The 21,664-nt window shown below is 39.4% G+C and overlaps 1 protein-coding gene across 5 annotated transcripts in view; it reads right to left on the bottom strand.

Annotated features, from left to right (window-relative positions):
* Window positions 1-1,211: 1,211 nt before the first annotated feature.
* The window catches only part of LOC131026689 (PGR5-like protein 1A, chloroplastic), a 32,020-nt gene continuing 11,567 nt past the window's right edge, over window positions 1,212-21,664 (bottom strand). For all 5 annotated transcript variants that reach the window (XM_057956619.2, XM_057956620.2, XM_057956621.2 and 2 more), the window contains 6 exons: window positions 20,671-20,733; window positions 20,466-20,552; window positions 20,093-20,330; window positions 2,161-2,234; window positions 1,862-1,960; window positions 1,212-1,712 (listed from right to left, as the gene is read on the bottom strand). In XM_057956619.2, the coding sequence (XP_057812602.1) occupies window positions 1,620-1,712; window positions 1,862-1,960; window positions 2,161-2,234; window positions 20,093-20,330; window positions 20,466-20,552; window positions 20,671-20,733 (654 nt within the window). In that variant the 3' untranslated portion in view covers window positions 1,212-1,619. The remainder of the gene's footprint in view (window positions 1,713-1,861; window positions 1,961-2,160; window positions 2,235-20,092; window positions 20,331-20,465; window positions 20,553-20,670; window positions 20,734-21,664) is intronic.

Here is a 21,664-nt window from a genome sequence, read left to right as displayed (position 1 = left end):
TAGCTGTCAACATTTTATCTAAGATGATTTGTGCTTAACTATTTGCATTTATTTAATTAACCTAGGCAATGATGGTTAGAATGAGGAGCCCTGCATGATACAGGGAAGGCCACTCTTACAAAGAGGAAGTTCATTAATAAATACAGATAGTAACAGATCAGCAAGCTAATCTGACCTCACAAAAGGAGGAGATATTTTGCTCAGAAGACAGTAATAAGGGCAAACCATCATATTAAGATGTTTGTGCTTTTTAGGTATAAGATGCCAACAATATAAACAGTGATATTACACATTAGAAAAATGTGTTTGTCATGCACACAAAAGCAAGTTTTCAAGATGCTTCTCTATCTTTGTATATAATGATTCCTGACCATTTGACTCGAAGGCATTACAAAATTATTCTGCCTTTTAAAATATTATATTCAACAAACTGAGCTGGCTTTTAATATTAACCAATTTCAGAGTGCTTACAAAGAATGGAGAAAACAAGGCAGTTTGATATACATTGATGCCTTGCCTTTAAAATTTGGCTGCCCAATATGAAATTAAGAAATGGAATTCATGACCTGACTTGCTTACTGGGATGTTATGCAAAAAGTTTTATAATTGCCTTAACATATTATCTTTGTGCTTCAGTTGGTGATCACCAACCATTTTGGAAACTATAATGTTGCAGATTATCTATGGATCCTATCTTTTAATACTATGGGGTAAAACTATTTTTCTACTTAATCTGAAAGCAAACAGTGCAGACTAATGTGGGTACTTCCTTCCACGGTTTGTGCTCCTATTTATTTAAACTCCAATAGTGATAATGTCTATATATACTCCATCAACTTCTGGATGAAAATTGTTTCAATTTCTTAAATCAAGGATGTCAAATTGTAATTAAATACAAAGTTGACATTTTGCCATCCCATATGCAACCATTCAAATGAGTTCTTTCATATAGCCAATATTTGGTGCATCACAAGGGTAAGTCGTCTTTATTTAATTTACTGAATTTGTCACATCTATTAAAAAGTCCATCAATTGAGAGCCAAGTCTTTTCTTCATTTTACATTCAGAAGTAGAAATTATACTGTGTCAGGTATGACTTTATTATCAAATTGACAAACGAGCATTCCTTGTTCAATATAATTCCATTACCAGATTTCACCCCACAAAGCCTTTCCTGTTTAGCATTTCAAAGATAAGGGCAGCAAAAAATCTCATTTTCTGAATGCCTTCAATGTTCATTTCCAATTATGGCACTAGATGCTTCATGATAAAGCTATGTGTGCAAAAAAATTAACAGTAACTAAGCTTTCATGAAATGTAACAAATTTTTTATGTTAAATCTTCTACTCTTGAAAGAATGTTTACAGCACATCTTTTTGCTATCTATGTTGTCAAGATGGATCCAATTATCTACTCCAGAAACGAAAGGTAAAAGCTAGCTCCCCCTCCAAATTAAATTAGCTTCATTCACAGTTAAACTAGACTTAGCGTTGCATTGGTAAATATTTTTCAATGTATGTTGGAAAACATACAACAGTGAAGTGAACCATGTAAGCCTAAGCAATCAATTGCAGCCGAGGAAGTCATTATTCTTGTGGACCTCTAATCAGTTCATAACTTCATTGAGAGCCTTGAGGACCCAAATCTTTGAGTCGTGCAACCAGGTAGACACGTCCATGTACCCATCGACTGCCAGGATTTGACATTGAATTCTACAAGGAAGAAAATTATCCATTACCATGGTGAAAAATTGCATATTTAAATCCCTAAAAAGATCAAAGAACGACAAAGTGATTAAAAGCATAGCCACCATTACAACAACTGGAACAGGTGAAAATGCTAATGTCTATGAGCAGCTCACCTCCACCTTTGCATGGAACACAAGAGGACGTTCACAGACATGGCATTCTGTTTTATGTCTAGGACGCACTGACTCATCTGCCCTGACAAATGCAAATACCTGCATCCAAAGTTAAATCATCATGCACAATGATTCTCTAAGGCATGAGAAATATTCCAATATAAGTTACAACACCAATGAAGTAAAACATGAAATCAATGGAAATTTCTATTATGGGTTTGGGCTTGGAGGTTCAATGCCTGAGATGACAACAAAAAGAGAACTTTCAAGCAAACAAGAATCCAGGTTAGGGTTTGCACCTCTTCTCCGCAGCCAGGACATGAACCCTTCAGTGCCACTAAGTCATTCCTCCAGAGGCCTTGCAGCGCTCTACCTAGTAAAAGGAACATACAGAAATGTTAGTCATTTTACATTGAACTGTAAAAGTAATTAGTAATTAATAATTACTATTACAAACCTCAGAGAAAATATATCCAAAATATTTTCTGGTCATATTAACAGCCCATATAAACTTTATTATTTTATCTTCCAATGAATTTAGCTTTTTCTCTTTACATGATAGAACTAGTCAAAGAAGAACAAAAATGTCTACATGTCAAGTTTTTCCAAACATGTCCAATCCAAACAACCCTGCCCTTTATTCTACTAAGAAGAGGACCATTTACAGATCAGTACAATGATCGTTGCATCATATATTAGAACAAATACATGAATGTTTCTGTTCAAAATATAACCTGAACCGCATTGAATTTCTGCACAGTTAAGTGCAAAACACCTAAAATGGCCACCAATAGTATTTACTAAAGAAAAAAAATCACATCTAATTGTTAAAGAGTGAAAAGAACACAAGTTATCCTATTCAGGATTTTAAGCTCACTTCTCTTGTTATTCGTAACTCATAACACCTATTTCTAGAAGCAATCTCCTTCCAATGTAATCAAAGATTAATCGTGGTACAAGAGTTACATGCATAGGGTTAACCTTACAATAATAGGCTAATTACATACTGTAATTTTTTGAAAAACTCGCGAATACTCGCACGTCAGTTTTCGCCGCGAGTCACTCACGAACGAGTTTTGCCCTAACTCGCCGCGAGTTAAACAGACGAAAATCGCCAAAAATCGCATGTTTGGGGGGGGAAAAACAGCGGTAAAAACAAAAAAACACTTAAATTTGAAAACCTAAAACTTTTCAATCATTTCCCAACCACGCAATGGAATTTTCCAACTTTTTACAACGTGAAATAAACCACACGAATTCTCTTCCGGCGCCACACAATTCCATAGGGCACGGCCATGAGTTCTTCATAGATCATGTGATTTATTTCAAACATTCCACGATTTCTAGTGCACAGTCACACTTTGAGTCCTTTGTTCTTCAGCTTTCCGTTCTCTTCGATAAGGTAAGGTTTGGAGCATATTTCAGTAAAAAACATTTTACCATAAAACCTTTAATGTTAATAATCATAGCAAGCTCATAGACTCACAAATATATTTTTTATTGTTTTATTAGCCACCTATGTTAATCTGCTTTAAGATTAAATTTATTTAGACTACTTTCTTCATCCAACTCCATAACTGTTTTAGACTATTTAGACTATGTTAATCTGCTTTTTGGTTTATGCTATGTATTTAACTCAAACTTTGATTTATATATCATAGAAATCGGTATATGTTCTACAAATTCGGTGTAAATGTGTGGTTTTGAAGAATATTTTAAAAAAAAACGTATTTTCAAATGTTTGATAAAGTTGTCAAGTTATTGCCGAGCTTTTCCCCAAGTTTTTGTGAGTCCCGAGTTTTTAAAAAAAAATTGGGCTTGCCGAGTCATTGCCAAGTCCACTTTTTTCAACTATGGTTTTACCTAACTAGTTCACTTAGTAGGCCCATTCACATGTTAAATTTACTTAGGTCCTAGAAATCTTTCTAGAAATCTTAGTTGAAATAAGATTTTATCTTATCTTTTGTCATTTAACGTTTGTTGTCTCATGTCTTAGGATTAAGACACTTGTCATGATCTTCTCTAATCCTATGTCTCACCTTGTCTATATAACCACGGGATTCCCTTTGTAATCTCAATCCAATGCATTGAATTGCATATTGATCATAGTTTGATCTAATCTTGCATCCGTTATTGCAGATTTATGCTCTTGTTTTTCGCTCTTGTACAAGGAAGTTTTGGTTGTAGGTAAACCTAGGAGCTTGAGTTCTTGAGTGACTCTAACATGGTATCAAAGCTTCAGAACTGCAAATCCCCTTCTCAAATTTGGGAGTGATTTGTGCTTGAGCTATTGAAAAGTTGCAAATCTTGGTGGATCTTGTAAAGTTAAGTATGCTCTTCTCTTGCATCAAATGATGACCTAGAAAATCAGAAAAATTTGAAAGAAATCCCAGATTTGGGGTTTTCTCTTTGTGGCTTTGTATTGCAAATTAATTTTGGAGTATTTTGAGCCAAATCAAACCCTTCCATTGAGTCCAAAAGACCCAAAATCCCCCTATTTTCATATGGAATACTTCATATTTTGGTGACAAAATTTTCAGCATTTTTTTGCACAACTATATTAAATTTTGACAAACAAATGACCATCAACAGAGACTGTGTTAAATTTGATGGCCAAACGATTGTCGGTGGAGAGTGTTTTAAATTTGACAACCAAACAACCATTGACGATTGTCTCAAGTTTGATGGCCAGACGATTGTCACTAGGTGAGTCCTCCGACCTGCCACCTCCATCAACAGTTTCAATTTGGCAATCCAACTTTAGAAGGGCATATCTCAGTCATCCAAGCTGCTTTTTGCTATTTTCTTTTTTTTTGTAAAGAATTTCATGCTCTTCACAATGGTGCAATAATTTTTTTATTTTGGTGCTTTTTTTCCATAAATTACAAATTCTCACAAGTGTTGTTGAACCGTTCTCATTTTGGGAACTTCCAACGCTCTATGCTTGCTCCTACAATAACGTTTCTTGGTGCAACTTTTTTTAAAAGTGCATACCTTTTCTTGTAATTTGTAGTGATGTGAACAAATTGATCCCATTTTGTCTAAAAAATGTACTTTGAATTTGTGGCCAAATTTGGCATTTGTATGCACTAGATTAAGTCCACTTCACTATTTTGGGGAAGTGACACCTATAATTGCACTAAGTATCAAACTCATATATTGCTGGAGGGGATTCTTGATTGAGTAATTTAAAGAGGTAATCTTACGTTTTTTTGGATCGAGTCTCTTGATTGGTCTATCGTGTGACCAAAGTTGAGTTTATCATAGGTATCAAAAGGCGCCCTGTTGTAATCAAGTTGTGTTGTAATAAGGTTGGATAAATGGAACTATAAGTCTTGGTGAAATGGAATCTTAAGTTCCTAACACATTGTAGGTGGCTTAATATTTTGCCCTATCTCTATGGACTAGTTCCTAAACCATATTCAACTTGAAAGAGAGTTGTATGGGAGTTAAAGATTGAACATATCCTAGAAGTAATTGGTTGAAGTTGTGATATTGACACACAAATGGCCATTGATGGTATTGAGTTCCCTCATGACCTTATGACCAAAATTTGGGAGATATATGAAGACTCAAATGAACCTCCATTCCTAGGGGATCTTATTATGAATTGTCTTGTTCCACTTGATAAGTTTCAACCAAATGATTATAAAATAGTTGTAGTTGTTACGAAATGGGAAATGTTTGGTCGTCTTGATGAAAAAGAGACTTCTACAATCCTCCTCCTACAAAGATACCAATTTTTATGGCTCCTAATCCAAATTTAGAGGGTTCATCTTCTTCATCTATGAGTCAACATCTTGAGCTAAGGACTCTAGTAATCCAACATTGGTAGAATCATTTGATGTGCACACTATGGCATCTAGTGTGGACAACTTTTGGGATGACAAGTGTCATCAAATGGCATACATTGAGATCTCATCTCCTCCATCTACTATTGCATTTGATGAGACTTGTGTTGCTAAATCTATGGCTTCTTGTGATACATTGCAACAAGACATTCATAGTCTTCCACGGCTACTTGGGATGATCGCTTGATAGACATTACATGTTTGTCTTGTGATGCCTATCTTGCAAACTTGGAGGACACTATTGAGGATATCCATCTCCTCTTTGATGTTACTTCACATGGAGTTGCATCACCATCTTTAGATGTTGTGGGGGAGCATCTTGATCCTCTTGTTTCTTCTCTTCCCCATTGTTTGTCACAATTTGGCATTGGCGTGGAGACCTTTGATCAGATTATGGAGGAGCCATATTTGTCTTTGGTTGTGTTCTACAATCATTTCTGCTAGATTTGTAATTGTCATCTTCATCAGTGTGGCCTAGAATGCCTAATTTGTTTATGGCAACTTTCAGCATCAACATGGGAGGCACTTCCGCAAAATTCGAAGGCATCTCACATCATCTTTCTTCCCTCGTCTTCCTTTCAGGAATGGCAAAACATCCTACATACAATCTTGGTTTTGTTTCTTCCAAAGGGGAGGAATGTTATTCAACGAGATTAGATCTTCTTCAGCATTCAATGTTGAGCATCTACCATCATTGCAAGAGACTCTACATTGAGGGGAGGTTGCATGTATCTCTTCTTTTTCTCTCTTATGGGGGGGACTTTTCCCTCGCATGGAATTTTGTCCTTCTCATTCTTCATTGAGAGCATTTTGTCCCACTGAGTTTACTCCTTTTCTCCATTTGTGAGAGATTGCATTTGTACATGGGTACCTAACATGGCCAAGTAATCAAGACCCATCATCATGCTTTGCATCATTTGCATTTGTCTACTACTCCCTAAGTTACACTTAAGGAGGGGGTGTTGGTGTGAATAACATATTTTACCTAACTAGTTCACCTAGTAGGTCCTATTCACATGTTAAGTTTACTTAGGTCCTAGGAATCTTTCTAAAAGTCTTAGTTGTCATAAGATCTTATCTTATCTTTTGTCATTAACTTCTTGTGTCCTAGGTCACTTTATGTTTGTTGTCTCATGTAATAGGATTAAAGACACTTGCCATGATCTTGCCTAATTCTATGTCCTACCTTGAGAGGCCGACCTTAATGGGACTATTTGTACTTAACTTTTATGACTTGGGGTATACTTGTTTTAGGTTTATCCCATTGTTATGATTGCATTTCTTTAGTGCTAGGTTACTGGTTCGCCCCCCTGTACCTACCAATTTGGGACCACTACGGCCTAGATTCAAATCAGCATTTGGTTCACAAGGGGTTCGAACAAGGTCCTTCAATCTCCCTATGGGTCCGTATGGGATGATACATAACAAATTTGTGATCGAGTTTCACAACATTTTCCTACTATAATGACAAATTAGTGACAATTTCACCATGTCTTCTTGTTATCTACCCTAGTTCAAGGGGCTCGTTTTGCCGAAGAAATGTTTTGCTCCATCGAGATTATGTAGGACGTGGTTGAGTGCCTCTCGGAAATGCTCAACTGGAAGAATCGCCATGAATAGGAGTTCTGAAAGACTATGGTCAAGATTGTTTGTAATCTTGTTAAAATGAATCACAATAAATTCAATAATTTATTAATATTATGATTAATAATATAAAAATTAATAGTTATGTTAGATGTATGATAACTTATTTTTAAAATTAATTATATATATTAATATTTTTTATAATTTTATTATTATATTACAACATTATATATTAATTTAATAATATTATATTATATATTAATATTAACGTTCTTTTATAATTTTAATATTATATTATAACAGTGTTCCACGGGCGTTGGGAACGGGGAGACACGAGGACGTGTTTCCGGGACGGGGGGACCAAGGGCCTAAGTTTGGGGACGACGGCGGGGGGTGGCGGGGTGGTGGTGCTCATATAGTTATACATATACATATAGTACTTGAAAAACTAGTTTTGAAAAGATGTATAACAGTATAAGAATTAGATTTCAAATGAAACTATAGGAAATACCAAGATTACTTAGATTAGTAATACTAATTGCTAAATGCTAAATAAAATTTGACAAATGAAATTGTCAAATTGGAGATTTCTCATTTCTATTATATGAATATCGAAAAAGGAAAACAAAAATACGAATATCTGATGCCATTGCAAAGTCTATAATAATAAAGATGATTACATGATTCGTCATTGCAATGAGTAGCCAAATACAAATACGTGTAGCAATAGCATTACAAAAGAGACTAGAGTCAAAGACAAAATGACAAAACTCAAAATGTAGCTAATGGAGGCCTCTAATCATCTGTGAACTCCTCCTCACTGGAACTATTGGACTCCTAAAGATCAAGGCCCCTCAAGCTCACACCAACTAGCCCTACATCTGAAGTGGTAGGATCATCCTCATCAATCTGTGAAGGCTCCTCTGGCTCTACATCCCATCGTGCCGTTGGACTCTCCTTGTACACAAGTGTCTTGTGGTCCATGAGACGCAAAGCACTGTGTACAGCCACAAACTTCTCTGCTCTCTTAGAGGTAAGTATGTTCCTCTTAAGAAAGTGGATGAAGCTATATGTAGACCAGTTCCTCTTAGCAGCTGAAGAACTGGAAACCTGGGATAGCAGACGGATGGCTAGAGTGGTGGTCAAAGATTTCGGGCCATGACAATTCCACCACAAAAGTGGGTCCTCCTGTGCCATAGTGTCTATATCCATCTTTGCCGCATCTGAATAACCTCTAAGAGTGGCAAATCTTCCCCACTCAGTGCGCATTGTGCCGGCATCTCTGGAATCAAACATCTTCTCTATGCACCTAAAGAAACCCACCTTCACCTCATCATCCTAAATCGGTGTCAGTCTACCTAGTCTAGCCTTGTACCATTTAGGATTCAAGGCAAAGGCAGCCATATGCAAAGGAGTGTTAAACTTGTCCCATCTACGTTGAATGATAGGCCGGATTTGCTCATTGTAGAATGCTAAAGAGGGGTCCTTCACTCACACAGCAGCCCTCATCTGGTCAAGCATAGAGTCAATGCACTCATACACCTCTCCAAGGTTAGGTGCATCCCCATCCCCATATCTGATCACCTGGAATATTGGAGAAATGATGGAGACAATATATTTCGCATCAGTCCAAAACACATCACTCTTCACTATCTCCTTCACCCTTCTCCCCTGCTCTATCTTGGCCTCAGCCCACCTATTCCACTCATTAGTCATAACCATGAGTTGCAATGCCTCTTGCAACTCAATCATTCTCTCCAAGAGAATGAAATAGGATGCATATCTAGTCTCAACTGGTTTCAAGAACTCCTCCTTCGCGAAGGTCCTGAGGAGTGCATGTGAAGTGTGGTGGTTGCAGATAAACATCTGCACATCTCTCACATTGGTGACCACTCCTCTAATCCAGTCTATCTTCCCGATGTCCTTGAGTGCATTGTTCATGGCATGCACACAACATGGGGTCCACCAAATGTGTCTATAGGCTGCCTCAATGAGTCTCCCTGCTGCTCTACACACATGGGCTGCATCTGTCACTACTTGGACCACATTTTGTGGCCCAACCTCCTCAATAGCCTCCCTGAGGACCTGAAATTGGAAATCAGCATCTTTACGATGCCCTGTACAATCAACTGCTCCAAGGAAGTATGGGCCCTCTGCACATGTGACCATGACGTTGATGAGTGGACGATGGCTAATGTCCGTCCACCCATCCATAACTATGTTGCACCCCAATGCCACCCAACATGCCTTCATCTTCTCCATCAAAATATTGATCTTGGAATAGAATTTATCCAAGATTGAGGTCCTCATTTTCATCTCCCCTGGTGGCACATAAGATGGTCCTCCCTTGGCCACCATAGCCATCATCTCCCTATAATAAGGAGACCGTGTAACATGAAATGGAATACCATTGGCAAAGAAGAACTTGCCAATGGATTCATCTATCTCATCTCTTAGCTGCACATTAAACATATCAGCAATGGGGTTGCTCTGTGGTGTCTGCAATCTACGTTTCCCAGCCCTGGCAGCAGTAGAAGTGGAAGTGGATGGAGATCCAAACATCATTCCTCCCGTCTGCGAAGCATGAGAAGTATGTGGCACATTTTGGTTGCCCTGAAGTGCTGCCCTAGCAGACAAAGTAGTAGGCATTGAAATATTTGTGTCATCTGGAACCCCCCAAAGCCTATTAAACTCAATTCTGTACTGTATATTTTTAGCTTCCTCCAAAAACTTACAATGTTTCATGCCTTTTCCTCTCCAAAACAGAAAGTGTGCATTCACCCTACTAATGCTACCGAACCATTCTATGTCACAAATGTTGCACTTCCACTTCCTTGTTCCCCCACTTGAATGTGATGTGCCTTGTACTGATATTCGTGAAGCAAATTGTTTTAGAGGAGACTTAGGATCAAAATGACCCCTAGCATATGGTGCCAACAACTCTGAAGAGAAACCTGTACTAGCTGGTGCACTCGCCATAGAACTAGATTGGGCTCCAGGATCAGCCCCATGGTCACCCCCCTCATTTCTAGGTTCATATTTTGAATCATTGTCACTATGAGAATGGATTTCCATGTCATCTTCACTCATGCCTTGGGAGCTCATTGTGAAATTGACACTGCATTTCACAAAATAAAAATAAAAATAAAATCAGCCTAGTTTAACAATATATTTTTTTTGATTCATTCATCATTTTGCCCTCAAGATTCAACATCAAATCTCATTATGAGATGAATAGGGAAAAAAAATCCAAAAATGACATAGAACAATGAAAATCAGAAAATAAAACAAAAAAAAACAAGAAAAAGTTGAAAAACCCTACCTTGTGCTTGAAAAATCTCTCCAAAATGTAGAAGAATCTTCTTCTTCCTCTTCTTCTTGCTTCTTCTAGCTCCTATCACGCTTGCAATCACTTTCCTCACCCCTTCAATCAGTCTTCTTCAAATTTTTCCTCCTCTTCAGCTTGCTGGAAAAAAAATCAGTTTTCCAAAATGAGAGTGAAATCTGAAAAAAACATGCTTTTGTGTTGTTTTCGGGGGTAGCGTGGGGCCCACGTCCAATTAGGGTTACCCCTTAATCCCCCCCAAAAATCACATGTTTATTAAAAAATGTTTTTTTTTGTTTGCTTTGACGTGGGTGACGCGGGAGACGTCTGGGCGTCTCCCCGTCCCTCGAGAGACTTCTGCGCGTCTCTCTCGAGGGACGGGGAGACATCTCCCTGGGAGACGCGGAGGCGTCTCGGCGGCGCTTGGGTGGCGGTGGCAGGATGGCGGGGGACGTCGCGTCCCCGAGACATTTCTTACGGGGGGACACGACCAAAAAGGGGGGGGACGCGTCCCCGTGGAACATTGTATTATAATAATATATTATTTATAAATGTGTATAAAAAAAAATTACATTAAAAATATGTATCTATGTCTAATATGTTTTATTTTAGGCTATAAATATATGTTTTATATGTTTTTGTATAGACGAACCCAAACCAAAAAAAAATTGGCCAAACCCACAAACCAAACCCTTGAACATGAACCCAAGCCCAAGCTGGAACCAGCAACCTAGCTTTAGTGAATTATACTTAGTTAATTTTTAATATGTAGGACCTAGGAGTACCATACTCGAGTACTTCTTTATTATAAGAGAATGCACAATTTAATTTCTACTGACCTACCTTTGGTCATTTGTGGCCACTAATATAATTTGTTTCTTTCTTATTTTAAATCAAAACAAACTGGAATCCAATTCCACAGTCATGGATTTCTAAATTAAATTGCAAAATGGGTTTCGGTGGAGCATAATATCCTCCTATAGTTCCAGGTTGCTTTTTCTATGAAAGATCCCTGCCAATTCTATACTAAATTTTTCTGGGTTTGGTTGCTGCTGATTGAAGTTTAGAATGGTTTCTCTGAGGTTTTATGATTATGTTTGATGTTAATGCTTGCTTAAAGTTTAAGTGTGAAAGAATTGCCAAGGAAATAACACTTTGAACCACAAAATGAAGGAATATAATGGACTGCTAATTAGATCAGCGATCTGATTTTTAACGAACAGCAATGTAATAACTTCTAGAATTAAGAATTATAATTATTCAAGACAACAAGTAGCATACCAGGAGTCCAACGCCCATCTTGGAGAACATTTTATTGATGAATTGAAGAATGAAACAATCTAAGGGCTTCCAGCTGCTGCAAATGGGCCCAAATGGTTTTATTTGACACTAGGAAAATTACCAAAAACAAATATTTGAATTCCACTAATCTCCACACCTGACTCCCAAGAGGAATTATTCAACCTACTGATCAAAACAATAACTAGAGGAGAAATTTAATCTTATAACCATCAAAAATCACTGAGATGCTGATGTGTAAAGCTGACCATGAGAAATTTAGGAGATTCAAATCCTCTAATGGCTGGATCAATGGTATCTAGCACCCTGGAAGGCCACCCAATGGTACGGCTGCTTAAGGGGGCTATACGGCTGCAATAGGAAATGAATTATCTGCCTTCTCAGTCTGAAACCCTCACCAATCTGCATATAAATTCCCTGTAGATATTGTAATAAATCTGAATTGAAGCCCAATTAGGAATTCTGGGTGAATTCCTCCATCCTGTGAATTGGGGTATCGTCCAATTTCATCTTCTCTTCAAGGAGTTTTCGTTCCTCAAAGTTGCAAAGCTGCTGAATTGAGTTGCAGAGCTCAAATTCCAAAAGTTGATTGTAAAAATGATTTCCAAGATACCAAAATGAATCTCCTCATCTCACTTTATTACTTCCCTAACCCTAATCGAACTTTTTAGGGTTCTCATTATTTGATTTAATGAAATTTATTAAATATAATAACTCCTTGCCAAATTGCCTAACTTGAGGGTTCTTTTATTCATTGACTTGGCCCCACCTTTTAAAACACTTAGCGCCTAGGAAAATGTGTCATGGGGTCTTTTTAATAAATGTAATTCAACCTTACACTTTTCTTATAAAGTCACTTTAATTAATTTTGTCTATTTTTAGAAAAAGTGAATTTATATTATAATAGCATTATAACATCAAATAATAACACTTCCTAGTGCCAAATGCCAAGTATAGATCCCCATGTGCCACCACTGCCATCTCCTATTCATTGAATTCACCTACGGAGATGGCTAACAGGTGAATCCCCAAACCTAAGTGATCTACTAAGAGAGAGGGGACATTACATCCTATCTCCATCTAGTTGTAAAGAAAGGTCAATACTTATTATTATTCATGAAATGCGAATGGAAATTTTCAGTGTTCACAGCCTGATTCAGACTTTTGAGTTGATTATGCAAAATTGGTAACTGATTGCCTTTATGCCTTGTGGTATGCCCAAACAAGTTCCTGTCATGTCTACAACAGCATACACTCCCTAGAGATGGCTGTTGAAGTTTGTAAATTGGATACATTTGTGTCAGTAGAGAATCACTTTTGTCAAATTACCATCACAACACAATGTTTCACAATGATCCTAGAACCTATCCCACTCCTCCAAAAAACACAATGGGATAAAAGAACCTACATGATGAAGTTTGAATAAAGGTTCCTGTTATCACTAAAGCTTGCACCCTTGCTGAGCTATCAACTCAACAACCTCGTGAAACATGGAAACAACCCCAAAGTTTGGGACCTTGCGCAAGGGGTTGAATCTCTGGAGAAGGTCGGTTTCCTTCTCAATCCAGGTGCAGGAGTTGAACCAACTCAACACTTCAAAATCTTACTTCTAAGCCTATCCTAACAGCTCGCAGAGGAAAAGGGAAGGGAAAAATGCTTATTAGAAAGGAGGTGATGCACCAAGATAAGAGATGTTTCTCTCCCCACCCAAAATGGCACAAAGAATCAACTGAAATACCCAAGAGATGCACAAACTTCAATTGCATGAGTGACCCCAATGCATGTATGGAGGTTAGAATTTGCTAAATGTCAAAGGGGAGAAGATTTCCCACAAGTCACACTCAGAAATAAATTAACACAGCATATATGAGAAAAGAGCCACAAAACATACACCTATGATGAAGGTAAGGAAACATACACAGCATGCATAAGTTGAAGGAAGGCAAGAATGGTAATTTCAATTCATTCAAAGGCCAATGGCCAAACTTACAATTGCAGAAATGCAAGATAAATACAAGAGAAGTGAAAGAGCATAGAATAGCTCAAGCTAACAGGGAAGAGAACCCTTTACAATAAGGCATAACAGCCTTATATAGAAAATTGGTTGCATAAGAGAGGCCATGACCCTTGTGTGTGCAAGGAAATGTCAGTCAGGGAATGCAGGGAAGTGCATGCACCTGACATTGTGTACATACAAGCAAACCTAAGAAGAAAGGTACTTCTAGAAGGTGGATTGACCGACATTCCAAAGTCAGAGCATGCAGGCATGACATAAGTAACCACAATAAGCATGGCCTCATAACCCTCTTGATGGAAATCCTACAAAAATCATTAAATGTACCCCTGTGGCTCCACAAAAGAAGGTGCACAAGTCACAAGAGTTGTCGGAGCATTTAAAGCTTTGAGTGTTGTTCACGCCATTTGGAAGTGTTGCAAGCCAGAAGTAAGAAAACTTCGGAAACTCGGGTTCCCAAAGTGGGGAAGACTAAGGAAGGAACTGGGTTCCGAAGTGCAGAAAAACTAGAGAGAAGGCAAGAAAGTTCCGGAGAACTAGAAAAAGGCAAGGAGGGAACTTCGGAACCACGGGGTTCTGGAGTTCTGAGAAAGAGGAAGGGAAGCAAAGGAAAGGAACTTCAGAACCTCAGGGTTCCGGAGTTTCGGGGAACAGAATAAGAGACAAGAAAAGGAAAAGGCTAAGGAAAGGAACTTCGGAACATCGGGGTTCCAGAGTTTCGGGAAAGAGAGAGGGCCAAGGAGGGAACTTCAGAACCATGGGGTTCCGAAGTTCCGGGGAAGGGAAGGAGAGGCAGCAAGGAACTTCGGAACCTGGGGGTTACAGAGTTCCAGGAAAAGAAAAGGGTAAGGGAAGGGAACTTTGGAACCTTGGGAGTTTCGGAGTTCCGGGGAACTAGAGAGAAAAGGAAGCAAAGGAAGGAACTTCGGAACCTCGGGGTTTCGAAGTTCCGGGGAAGAGAAGAAGAGGCAGCAAGGAACTTCGGAACTTGGGAGTTCTGGAGTTCCGAGAAAAGAAAAAGGCAAGGGAAAGGAACTTCAAAACCTCGAGGTTCCGGAGTTCCGCAGAACAGAAGAGAGAAGGCAAAGGGAAGGAACTTCGGAACTTGGGGATTCCGGAGTTCCTGGGGAGAAGAAAGAGAAGCTAAGGAAAGAACTTCGGAACCTCGGAGTTCAAGAGTTCCAAGTAAGAGGAAAGAGAAGCTAAGGAAAGAACTTCCTCCAGACAAGACAACGCTTCACACTTCCTAATTCCACTGCTTTTCTCTTTGATCAACTAGGGCAGCACTGGTCCATGGAACATATCTCTGATCGGTTCTCACTGATGGACCAAGGGTGTCATAAAATGACAACATTTTTGGTGACCTTTGTGGGATGCTTGCCTACTAAGCATGAAGTCCAGAAGCCTTGAGCATCCATTGGGCACTAAGTCCGTCACAACTGCAAGAAAGAAGAAAACTCTCTCCTCTATAACCCGCAAAGGATTAAGATCAACCATTCTGAAGGACAGCCTGTGCTTGTGCACTTCTTGGAAAACAAGAAACCTAACTAATATTTACATTGTTACAATAAGAGGCAACTGATGCTCTTGCCTCTATCAAAGAGGAACCTTTTGAAGGAGTTGATCCCCCTCGTACCATTGTTACATTCACCATCTAGCTGTAATGGTTGAAATCTCTTGTATGCATGCATTAGATCACACATACTACTCATGTGGTGAAAAAGCACTTCACCGTTTACCTTGCCACCATAGGGAAGCCATAGAAAATAGCCACCTGAGACATCCGAAGATGCATGAAGCATACACATAGTAGCAAGGGGGGAGATTTTTAGGAGTCGTCTAGCATCAAAAGAACTACTCCTTGCAAAAGAGAAGGCATCTCTATTATACAAGGGGGCATCATTTTTTTCACAATAGTCGACCTCCTCTTGGCGTGAGTCGAAACCAAAGGAAAAGGCCTCGAACTCACATGGTGATGAAAAGTATACCATATCTTTGTCTTGGCCTGCACAAGGGGGATCTTCAAACACATCAAATTGGAAACTTTGAAGCTCGAGTATATTGTCAAGTTGAGCAACCAAAAGACTGTCGGCATGACCAACATGTTGTTGCTCAACGCCATCAAACTTGGTATGTTGGTCCCAAGTGAAACATTCAAGATCAGGCACATCATCCCTAATGCCAAAAGAAACATCTTCATCTTGAATGAAGACTTCATATTCAACATCATCACTTTCAAGGACAGGGGAGAACTGGCATACATCATACTCACATGTGTTGATATCTAGCTCATCAGTACAAATCTCAGGTTTGTGAGACACCTCAAAAGAAGAACAAAAATCTTCAGATTGTCTCTTTGTTTTTGTTTCCTCCTCCTGGTGATAGAATACAACAACCTCGGGTTCATGGCATGATCCATCTGCCATGCAATCTAGAGCAAAACCATTACCCCTTGTGCCCTCCTCAAGACTAGCTTGTTGCTCCAGAGCTACCACCGGGGGAGGTGTAGACATATCCTTCTCCTCATGATCAATAAAGAAAGGAAGATTGTCAAATGAGAGGACATCGTCCTCTTTACCTTCACACTCCTCATGTTCAATGACCTGCTCCTGAAACTAATTGTTCTCAATATCCTCCTACAGCATTGCCGATTCCTCCTCCTGCAGCATTGTCGATTCCTCCTCCTTTAGAGCATATGAAGACTCACCAATGGCTGATTGAACCCCTTCGTCATGATTGGGATGGGAACCATCCATCCTCCATACAACAAGTCTGCCCTTAAAAAGGGAGATAGCAGTAGGAAAGGGCCTAGGTGGTGGGGCATTTTGCAAAAGGCACCAAGGAGAAGGCTTGGGAGGTCTCCCCTGCCTGAAGCTTGAAATTTCAAACTTAGGAACCCTAGGAGCAGAAACCTCCTCCTGTATGAGTTGCATCTCCATGGCTGCTAGTTGCTTAATTTATTTCTTCCTAGTAGAGGCAAGCTGCCTTGCAAGGAACTCCTCATGTTGTCTTTGGGCTCTCATCTATTGTTGTTGAAGCTAAGCCTGATAAGCAAGTTGATCCTGCTGCAAATCCCACTCCTGTTGCCTCTTCAACTCCTCTAGCTGCTTGGTGAGATCAAGCAACACACCTTTGAGTTTTGCAATTTGCATTTTTTCATCATCTTGGGGCTGGTGGGCTGCCAAGAAGGTTGAACAGGGGTGGATGGGTGGCAGGCATTAGGAAAGTACCTGCCTGCTGCTGAAGTGAAGTTATTTGGGTTGAAACTAGGAGCAGTCCTAGTTCGGTCCTATTGGTAAGGAGGGGGAAAATGGTTGGCATTCTCATAGAATGGGGGTGAATAGAAGTTAAACCCATGATATGAACTCATATTAAAGCATTTGAAAGAGATGGAACTTGTTTAACAAAATGCTTAAAGAGAGCAGACGGACCCTCTCAACCAGAGACTGATAACATACCACAGATCCACCAAATGATTGCAAAGTTGCTAAATGCTTGAAAGATGTTGCCTCCAAAGACTTGATGAACTGAAGAACACATTGAATCCTCAGTTGGCTTGGACTTAGGACTGCATGACTTCGAAACCTTGAGGTTTCGAAGTTGAGAACTTAGGCACTTCAGAACCTGGGGGTTTCGGGGTTCCAGAGCTAGGAACTTGGCATGAACATGAATTGGACTTGTGAGCAGAGTCGCCAAGTGCTTGAAAGATGACTGCCTCTAAAGGCTGAGACACTAAGAACAACACTAAAGCCTTAGCATGTACATCGAAAGTCTATCCCACCGAGCGTGCCAAAAACTGTTATCACAAAAGCTTGCACCCTTGCTGAGCTATCAACTCAAAAACCTCATGAAACATGGAAACAACACCGAAGTGTGGGACATTGCGCAAGGGGTTGAATCTTCGGAGAAGGTTGGCTTCCTTCTCAATCCAGGTGCAAGTGTTGAACCAACTCAATGCTTCAAAACTTACTCCTAAGCCTATCTTAACAACTTGCAAAAGAAAAGGGAAGAGAAAAATGCTTAAAGCGAAAGGAGGTGATGCACCAAGCTAAGAGATGTTTCTCTCCCCACCCAAAATGGCACAAAGAATCAACTAAAATACCCAAGAGATGCACAAACTTCGGTTGCATGAATGACCCCATTGCATGTATGGAGGTTGGAATTTGCTAAATGTTAAAGGGGAGAAGATTTCCCACAAGTCACACTCAGAAATAAATTAACATAGCATATATGAGAGAAGAGCCACAAAACATACACCTATGATGAAGGTAAGGAAACATACACAGCATGCATAAGTTGAAGTAAGGCAAGAATGGTCATTTCAATTCATTCAAAGGCCAATGGCCAAACTTACAGTTGCAGAAATGCAAAAAATATACAAGTCTTTAAGAGAAGTGAAAGAGCATAAATAGCTCAAGCTAGCGGGGAGAGAACCCTTTACAATGAGGCATAACAGCCTTATATAGAAAATTGGTTGCATAAGAGAGGCCATGACCCTTATGTGTGCAAGGAAATGTCAGACAGGGAATGCAGGGAAGTGCATACACCTAACATTGTGTACATGCAAGCAACCTAGCCATACCCTGAAAATGCAATCCTAAGAAGAAAGGTACTTCTATAAGGTGGATTGACTGACATTCCAAAGTCAGAGCATGCAGGCACGACATAAGTAACCACAATAAGCATGGCCTCGTACCTCTCTTGATGGAAATCCTACAAAAATCATTAAATGCACCCATGTAGCTCCACAAAAGAAGGTGCACAAGTCACAAGAGTTGTTGGGGCATTTAAAGCTTTGAGTGTTGATCACGCCATCCGGAAGAGTTGCAAGCCGGAAGGAAGTTGGAAGACTTCGGAAACTTGGGTTCCCAAAGTGGGGAAGACTAAGGAAGGAACTTCGAAACCTCGAGGTTCCGGAGTTTAGAAAAACTGGAGAGAAGGCAAGAAAGGAACTTCAGAACCTCAGGGTTCCAGAGTTCCAAAGAACTGTAAAAAGGCAAGGAGGGAACTTCGGAACCACGAGGTTTCGGAGTTCCGAGAAAGAGGAAGGCAAGCAAAGGAAAGGAACTTCGGAACCTCGGGGTTCTGGAATCCCAAGGAACAAAAGAAGAGACAAGGAAAGGAAAAGGCTAAGGAAAGGAACTTTGGAACCTCGGGGTTCCGGAGTTTCGGGAAAGAGAGAAGGCCAAGGAGGGAACTTCAGAACCACGGGGTTCCAGAGTTCCGGGGAAGGGAAGGAGACGTGGCAAGGAACTTTGGAACCTAGGGGTTCCGGAGTTCCGGGAAAAGAAAAGGGCAAGGGAAGGGAACTTCGAAACCTCGAGGGTTCCGGAGTTCCGGGGAACTAGAGAGAAAAGGAAGCAAAGGAAGGAATTTCGGGACCTCGGGGTTTCGGAGTTCTAGGGAAGAGAAGAACAAGAAGCAAGAAACTCTAGAACCTAGGGGTTCCAGAGTTCCGGGAAAAGAAAAGGACAAGGGAAAGGAACTTCGGAAGGGTTCCGAAGTTCCAGGGAACAGAAGAGAGAAGGCAAAGGGAAAGAACTTCGGAAACTGGGGGTTCTGGAGTTCCAGGGGAGAAGAAAGAGAAGCTAAGGAAAGAACTTTGGAACCCAGAGGTTCCGGAGTTCTAAGAAAAGAAGAGAGAAGGCAAAGGGAAGGAACTTCGGAACCTCGAGGTTCCAGAGTTCTAGGGGAGAGGAAAGAGAAGCTAAGAAAAGAACTTCCTCCAGACAAGACAACACTTCAAACTTCCTAATTCCACTGCTTTTCTCTTTGATCAACTGGGGCAGCGCTAGTCCATGGAACATATCTCTAATCGGTTCTCACTGATGGACCAAGGGTGTCATAAAATGACAACAGTTCCTATTCCTTGTAGCTCTCTTCTTTAGGACGATAATATGTTTCTTTCTTTTTTAATAAAGTTCAGAACCTATTTAATAAAAATGAGTAAATATACAAACTACATTAAATCAGCAAGATCCACACACAAACACACACAGATGGGCCAATAATATGTTTGATATGGAGAAAAAAAAATTGTATCATTTTGAATTCATAAGGTGCACTCTAGATGCATACCTATTCAAGAATATTGTTCCCTTCCATTCCAAAAAATTGCATAAATGGAAAACAGAAACAGGATTGGAACTGGGTCATACCAGCAGACACGGTAATAGGATATCCAATTGAGGAACTCAGTACTATTGCAAGAATCCCATTTGCTGCTGTGAGTGACTTCGATGCAAGCATAGATGAATGAGGAGTCAATTGCATATGTACTGCATCTTGATAGATTACACTCACCGTACAGACAGGTGGAGCAACTAAGGCTATTATGCCAAATACAAGCAGAGATGCCCATATACTAGCCAATGCCAAAGTCTGAGAATGATCAACCTGTTCCCCCTCCCTCCAGAGACAAACACCAAGTCACATACTTAGCAATAAACATAAAAATAAGAAATGTAAAACAGCTCCACTTATGGTATGGGATTCAATCCTGATTTAAGGCACCTAAAAAAACCAACCTACCTCGGCATCAGCATATGTGGACTGCCGCTTTAGGCTGCAGCGAGGATATTTTACAACTGACCTTGATCCATACCATCGGAGCTTTAGCTGAATTCCATTCCAGTGATTAAAAAGGAAGTCAGAATGCAATCAAACATCACAAACTATTACATATATAGGTCTTAATAATCCCAGAATAAAAAGTGTTAACTGTAAATTCTCTCACCTCCACCTTATCAAACATGTCATCAAGAATCAGGGGCCGGCCACTGTAATAAGAGTCCCGTGCCTGCAGGTGAATATAAAGGATCTTAAAAACGGGGACCCATAAGCACAGTAGCATTCCATTAACAAAGTATTGACATAGTGTGGGAAAAGTGTAAATGGAATTCAATTACCTAGATTAAAAATGGGAAAATCTTGGTAATAACTCAGGTTATTAAAAAACTAATATTATATTCATAAAATATACATGTCAAATATGGTCCATGCAGATTAGAACTAAACATCATACACTTAAGAAAACCCAATTATAGTGAAAAAAAAAGTAAGATTTTGAAAACAATTATTTTGCTTTTACCTAAGGGGATTTATGTAAAACATACAGCTGGTCCTAAGATAGTAGGCAAGTGCTAAGATAGTAGGCAAGTGCTATTGTCATTGAACAAAACTAGGGATGACCCTATGTTTTATACCAAACTCTCATTAGGATATAATTTACAGAAAACTCCTCATTAGTGTTTAAAATTTTAACTGAAACATTAATCCATTCAAAGTTACACTTGAAAAGCTAAAATGCTCTAGCCTTAACTCTAAAGTAAGAAAATCTACAATCTTTTTATGCTTTAATTTTTCTTCTCCTGAGTGTAAAAGAAAATGAGCCAAAAAGGAAAGCTGTACATTAAAAAGAAAATCAGAACCAATGTTTCAAGAAATAACATGGCAAATGAAGCATGAGATAATTACTATTAGTGTGAATGGAGTGCTTTTTCTATCCAGTTCTCTATTTATGTCTTTTTCACACCTAGTTAAGTTTACTTAGGGACTTTTTCACTTTCTCTCATGCCGTTGTGGTTTTAGTCTATTGGTGGAATATCCTATATATACCCACCTATTGTTCTCATATGAGTAACTCATTGTAGTCTAGCTTTTGCATTCCTATTGAATGGAATACAGTTTATTCTTCATTTCTGGTTTTCTGTTATTGCTTTTCTTTTACT

Source organism: Cryptomeria japonica, chromosome 1 (assembly GCF_030272615.1).
Source record: "Cryptomeria japonica chromosome 1, Sugi_1.0, whole genome shotgun sequence".
Taxonomy (NCBI): Eukaryota; Viridiplantae; Streptophyta; class Pinopsida; order Cupressales; family Cupressaceae; genus Cryptomeria; species Cryptomeria japonica.
The sequence above is the reverse complement of the archived record's forward strand: the minus strand, read 5'-3'. Positions and strand labels throughout refer to the sequence as shown.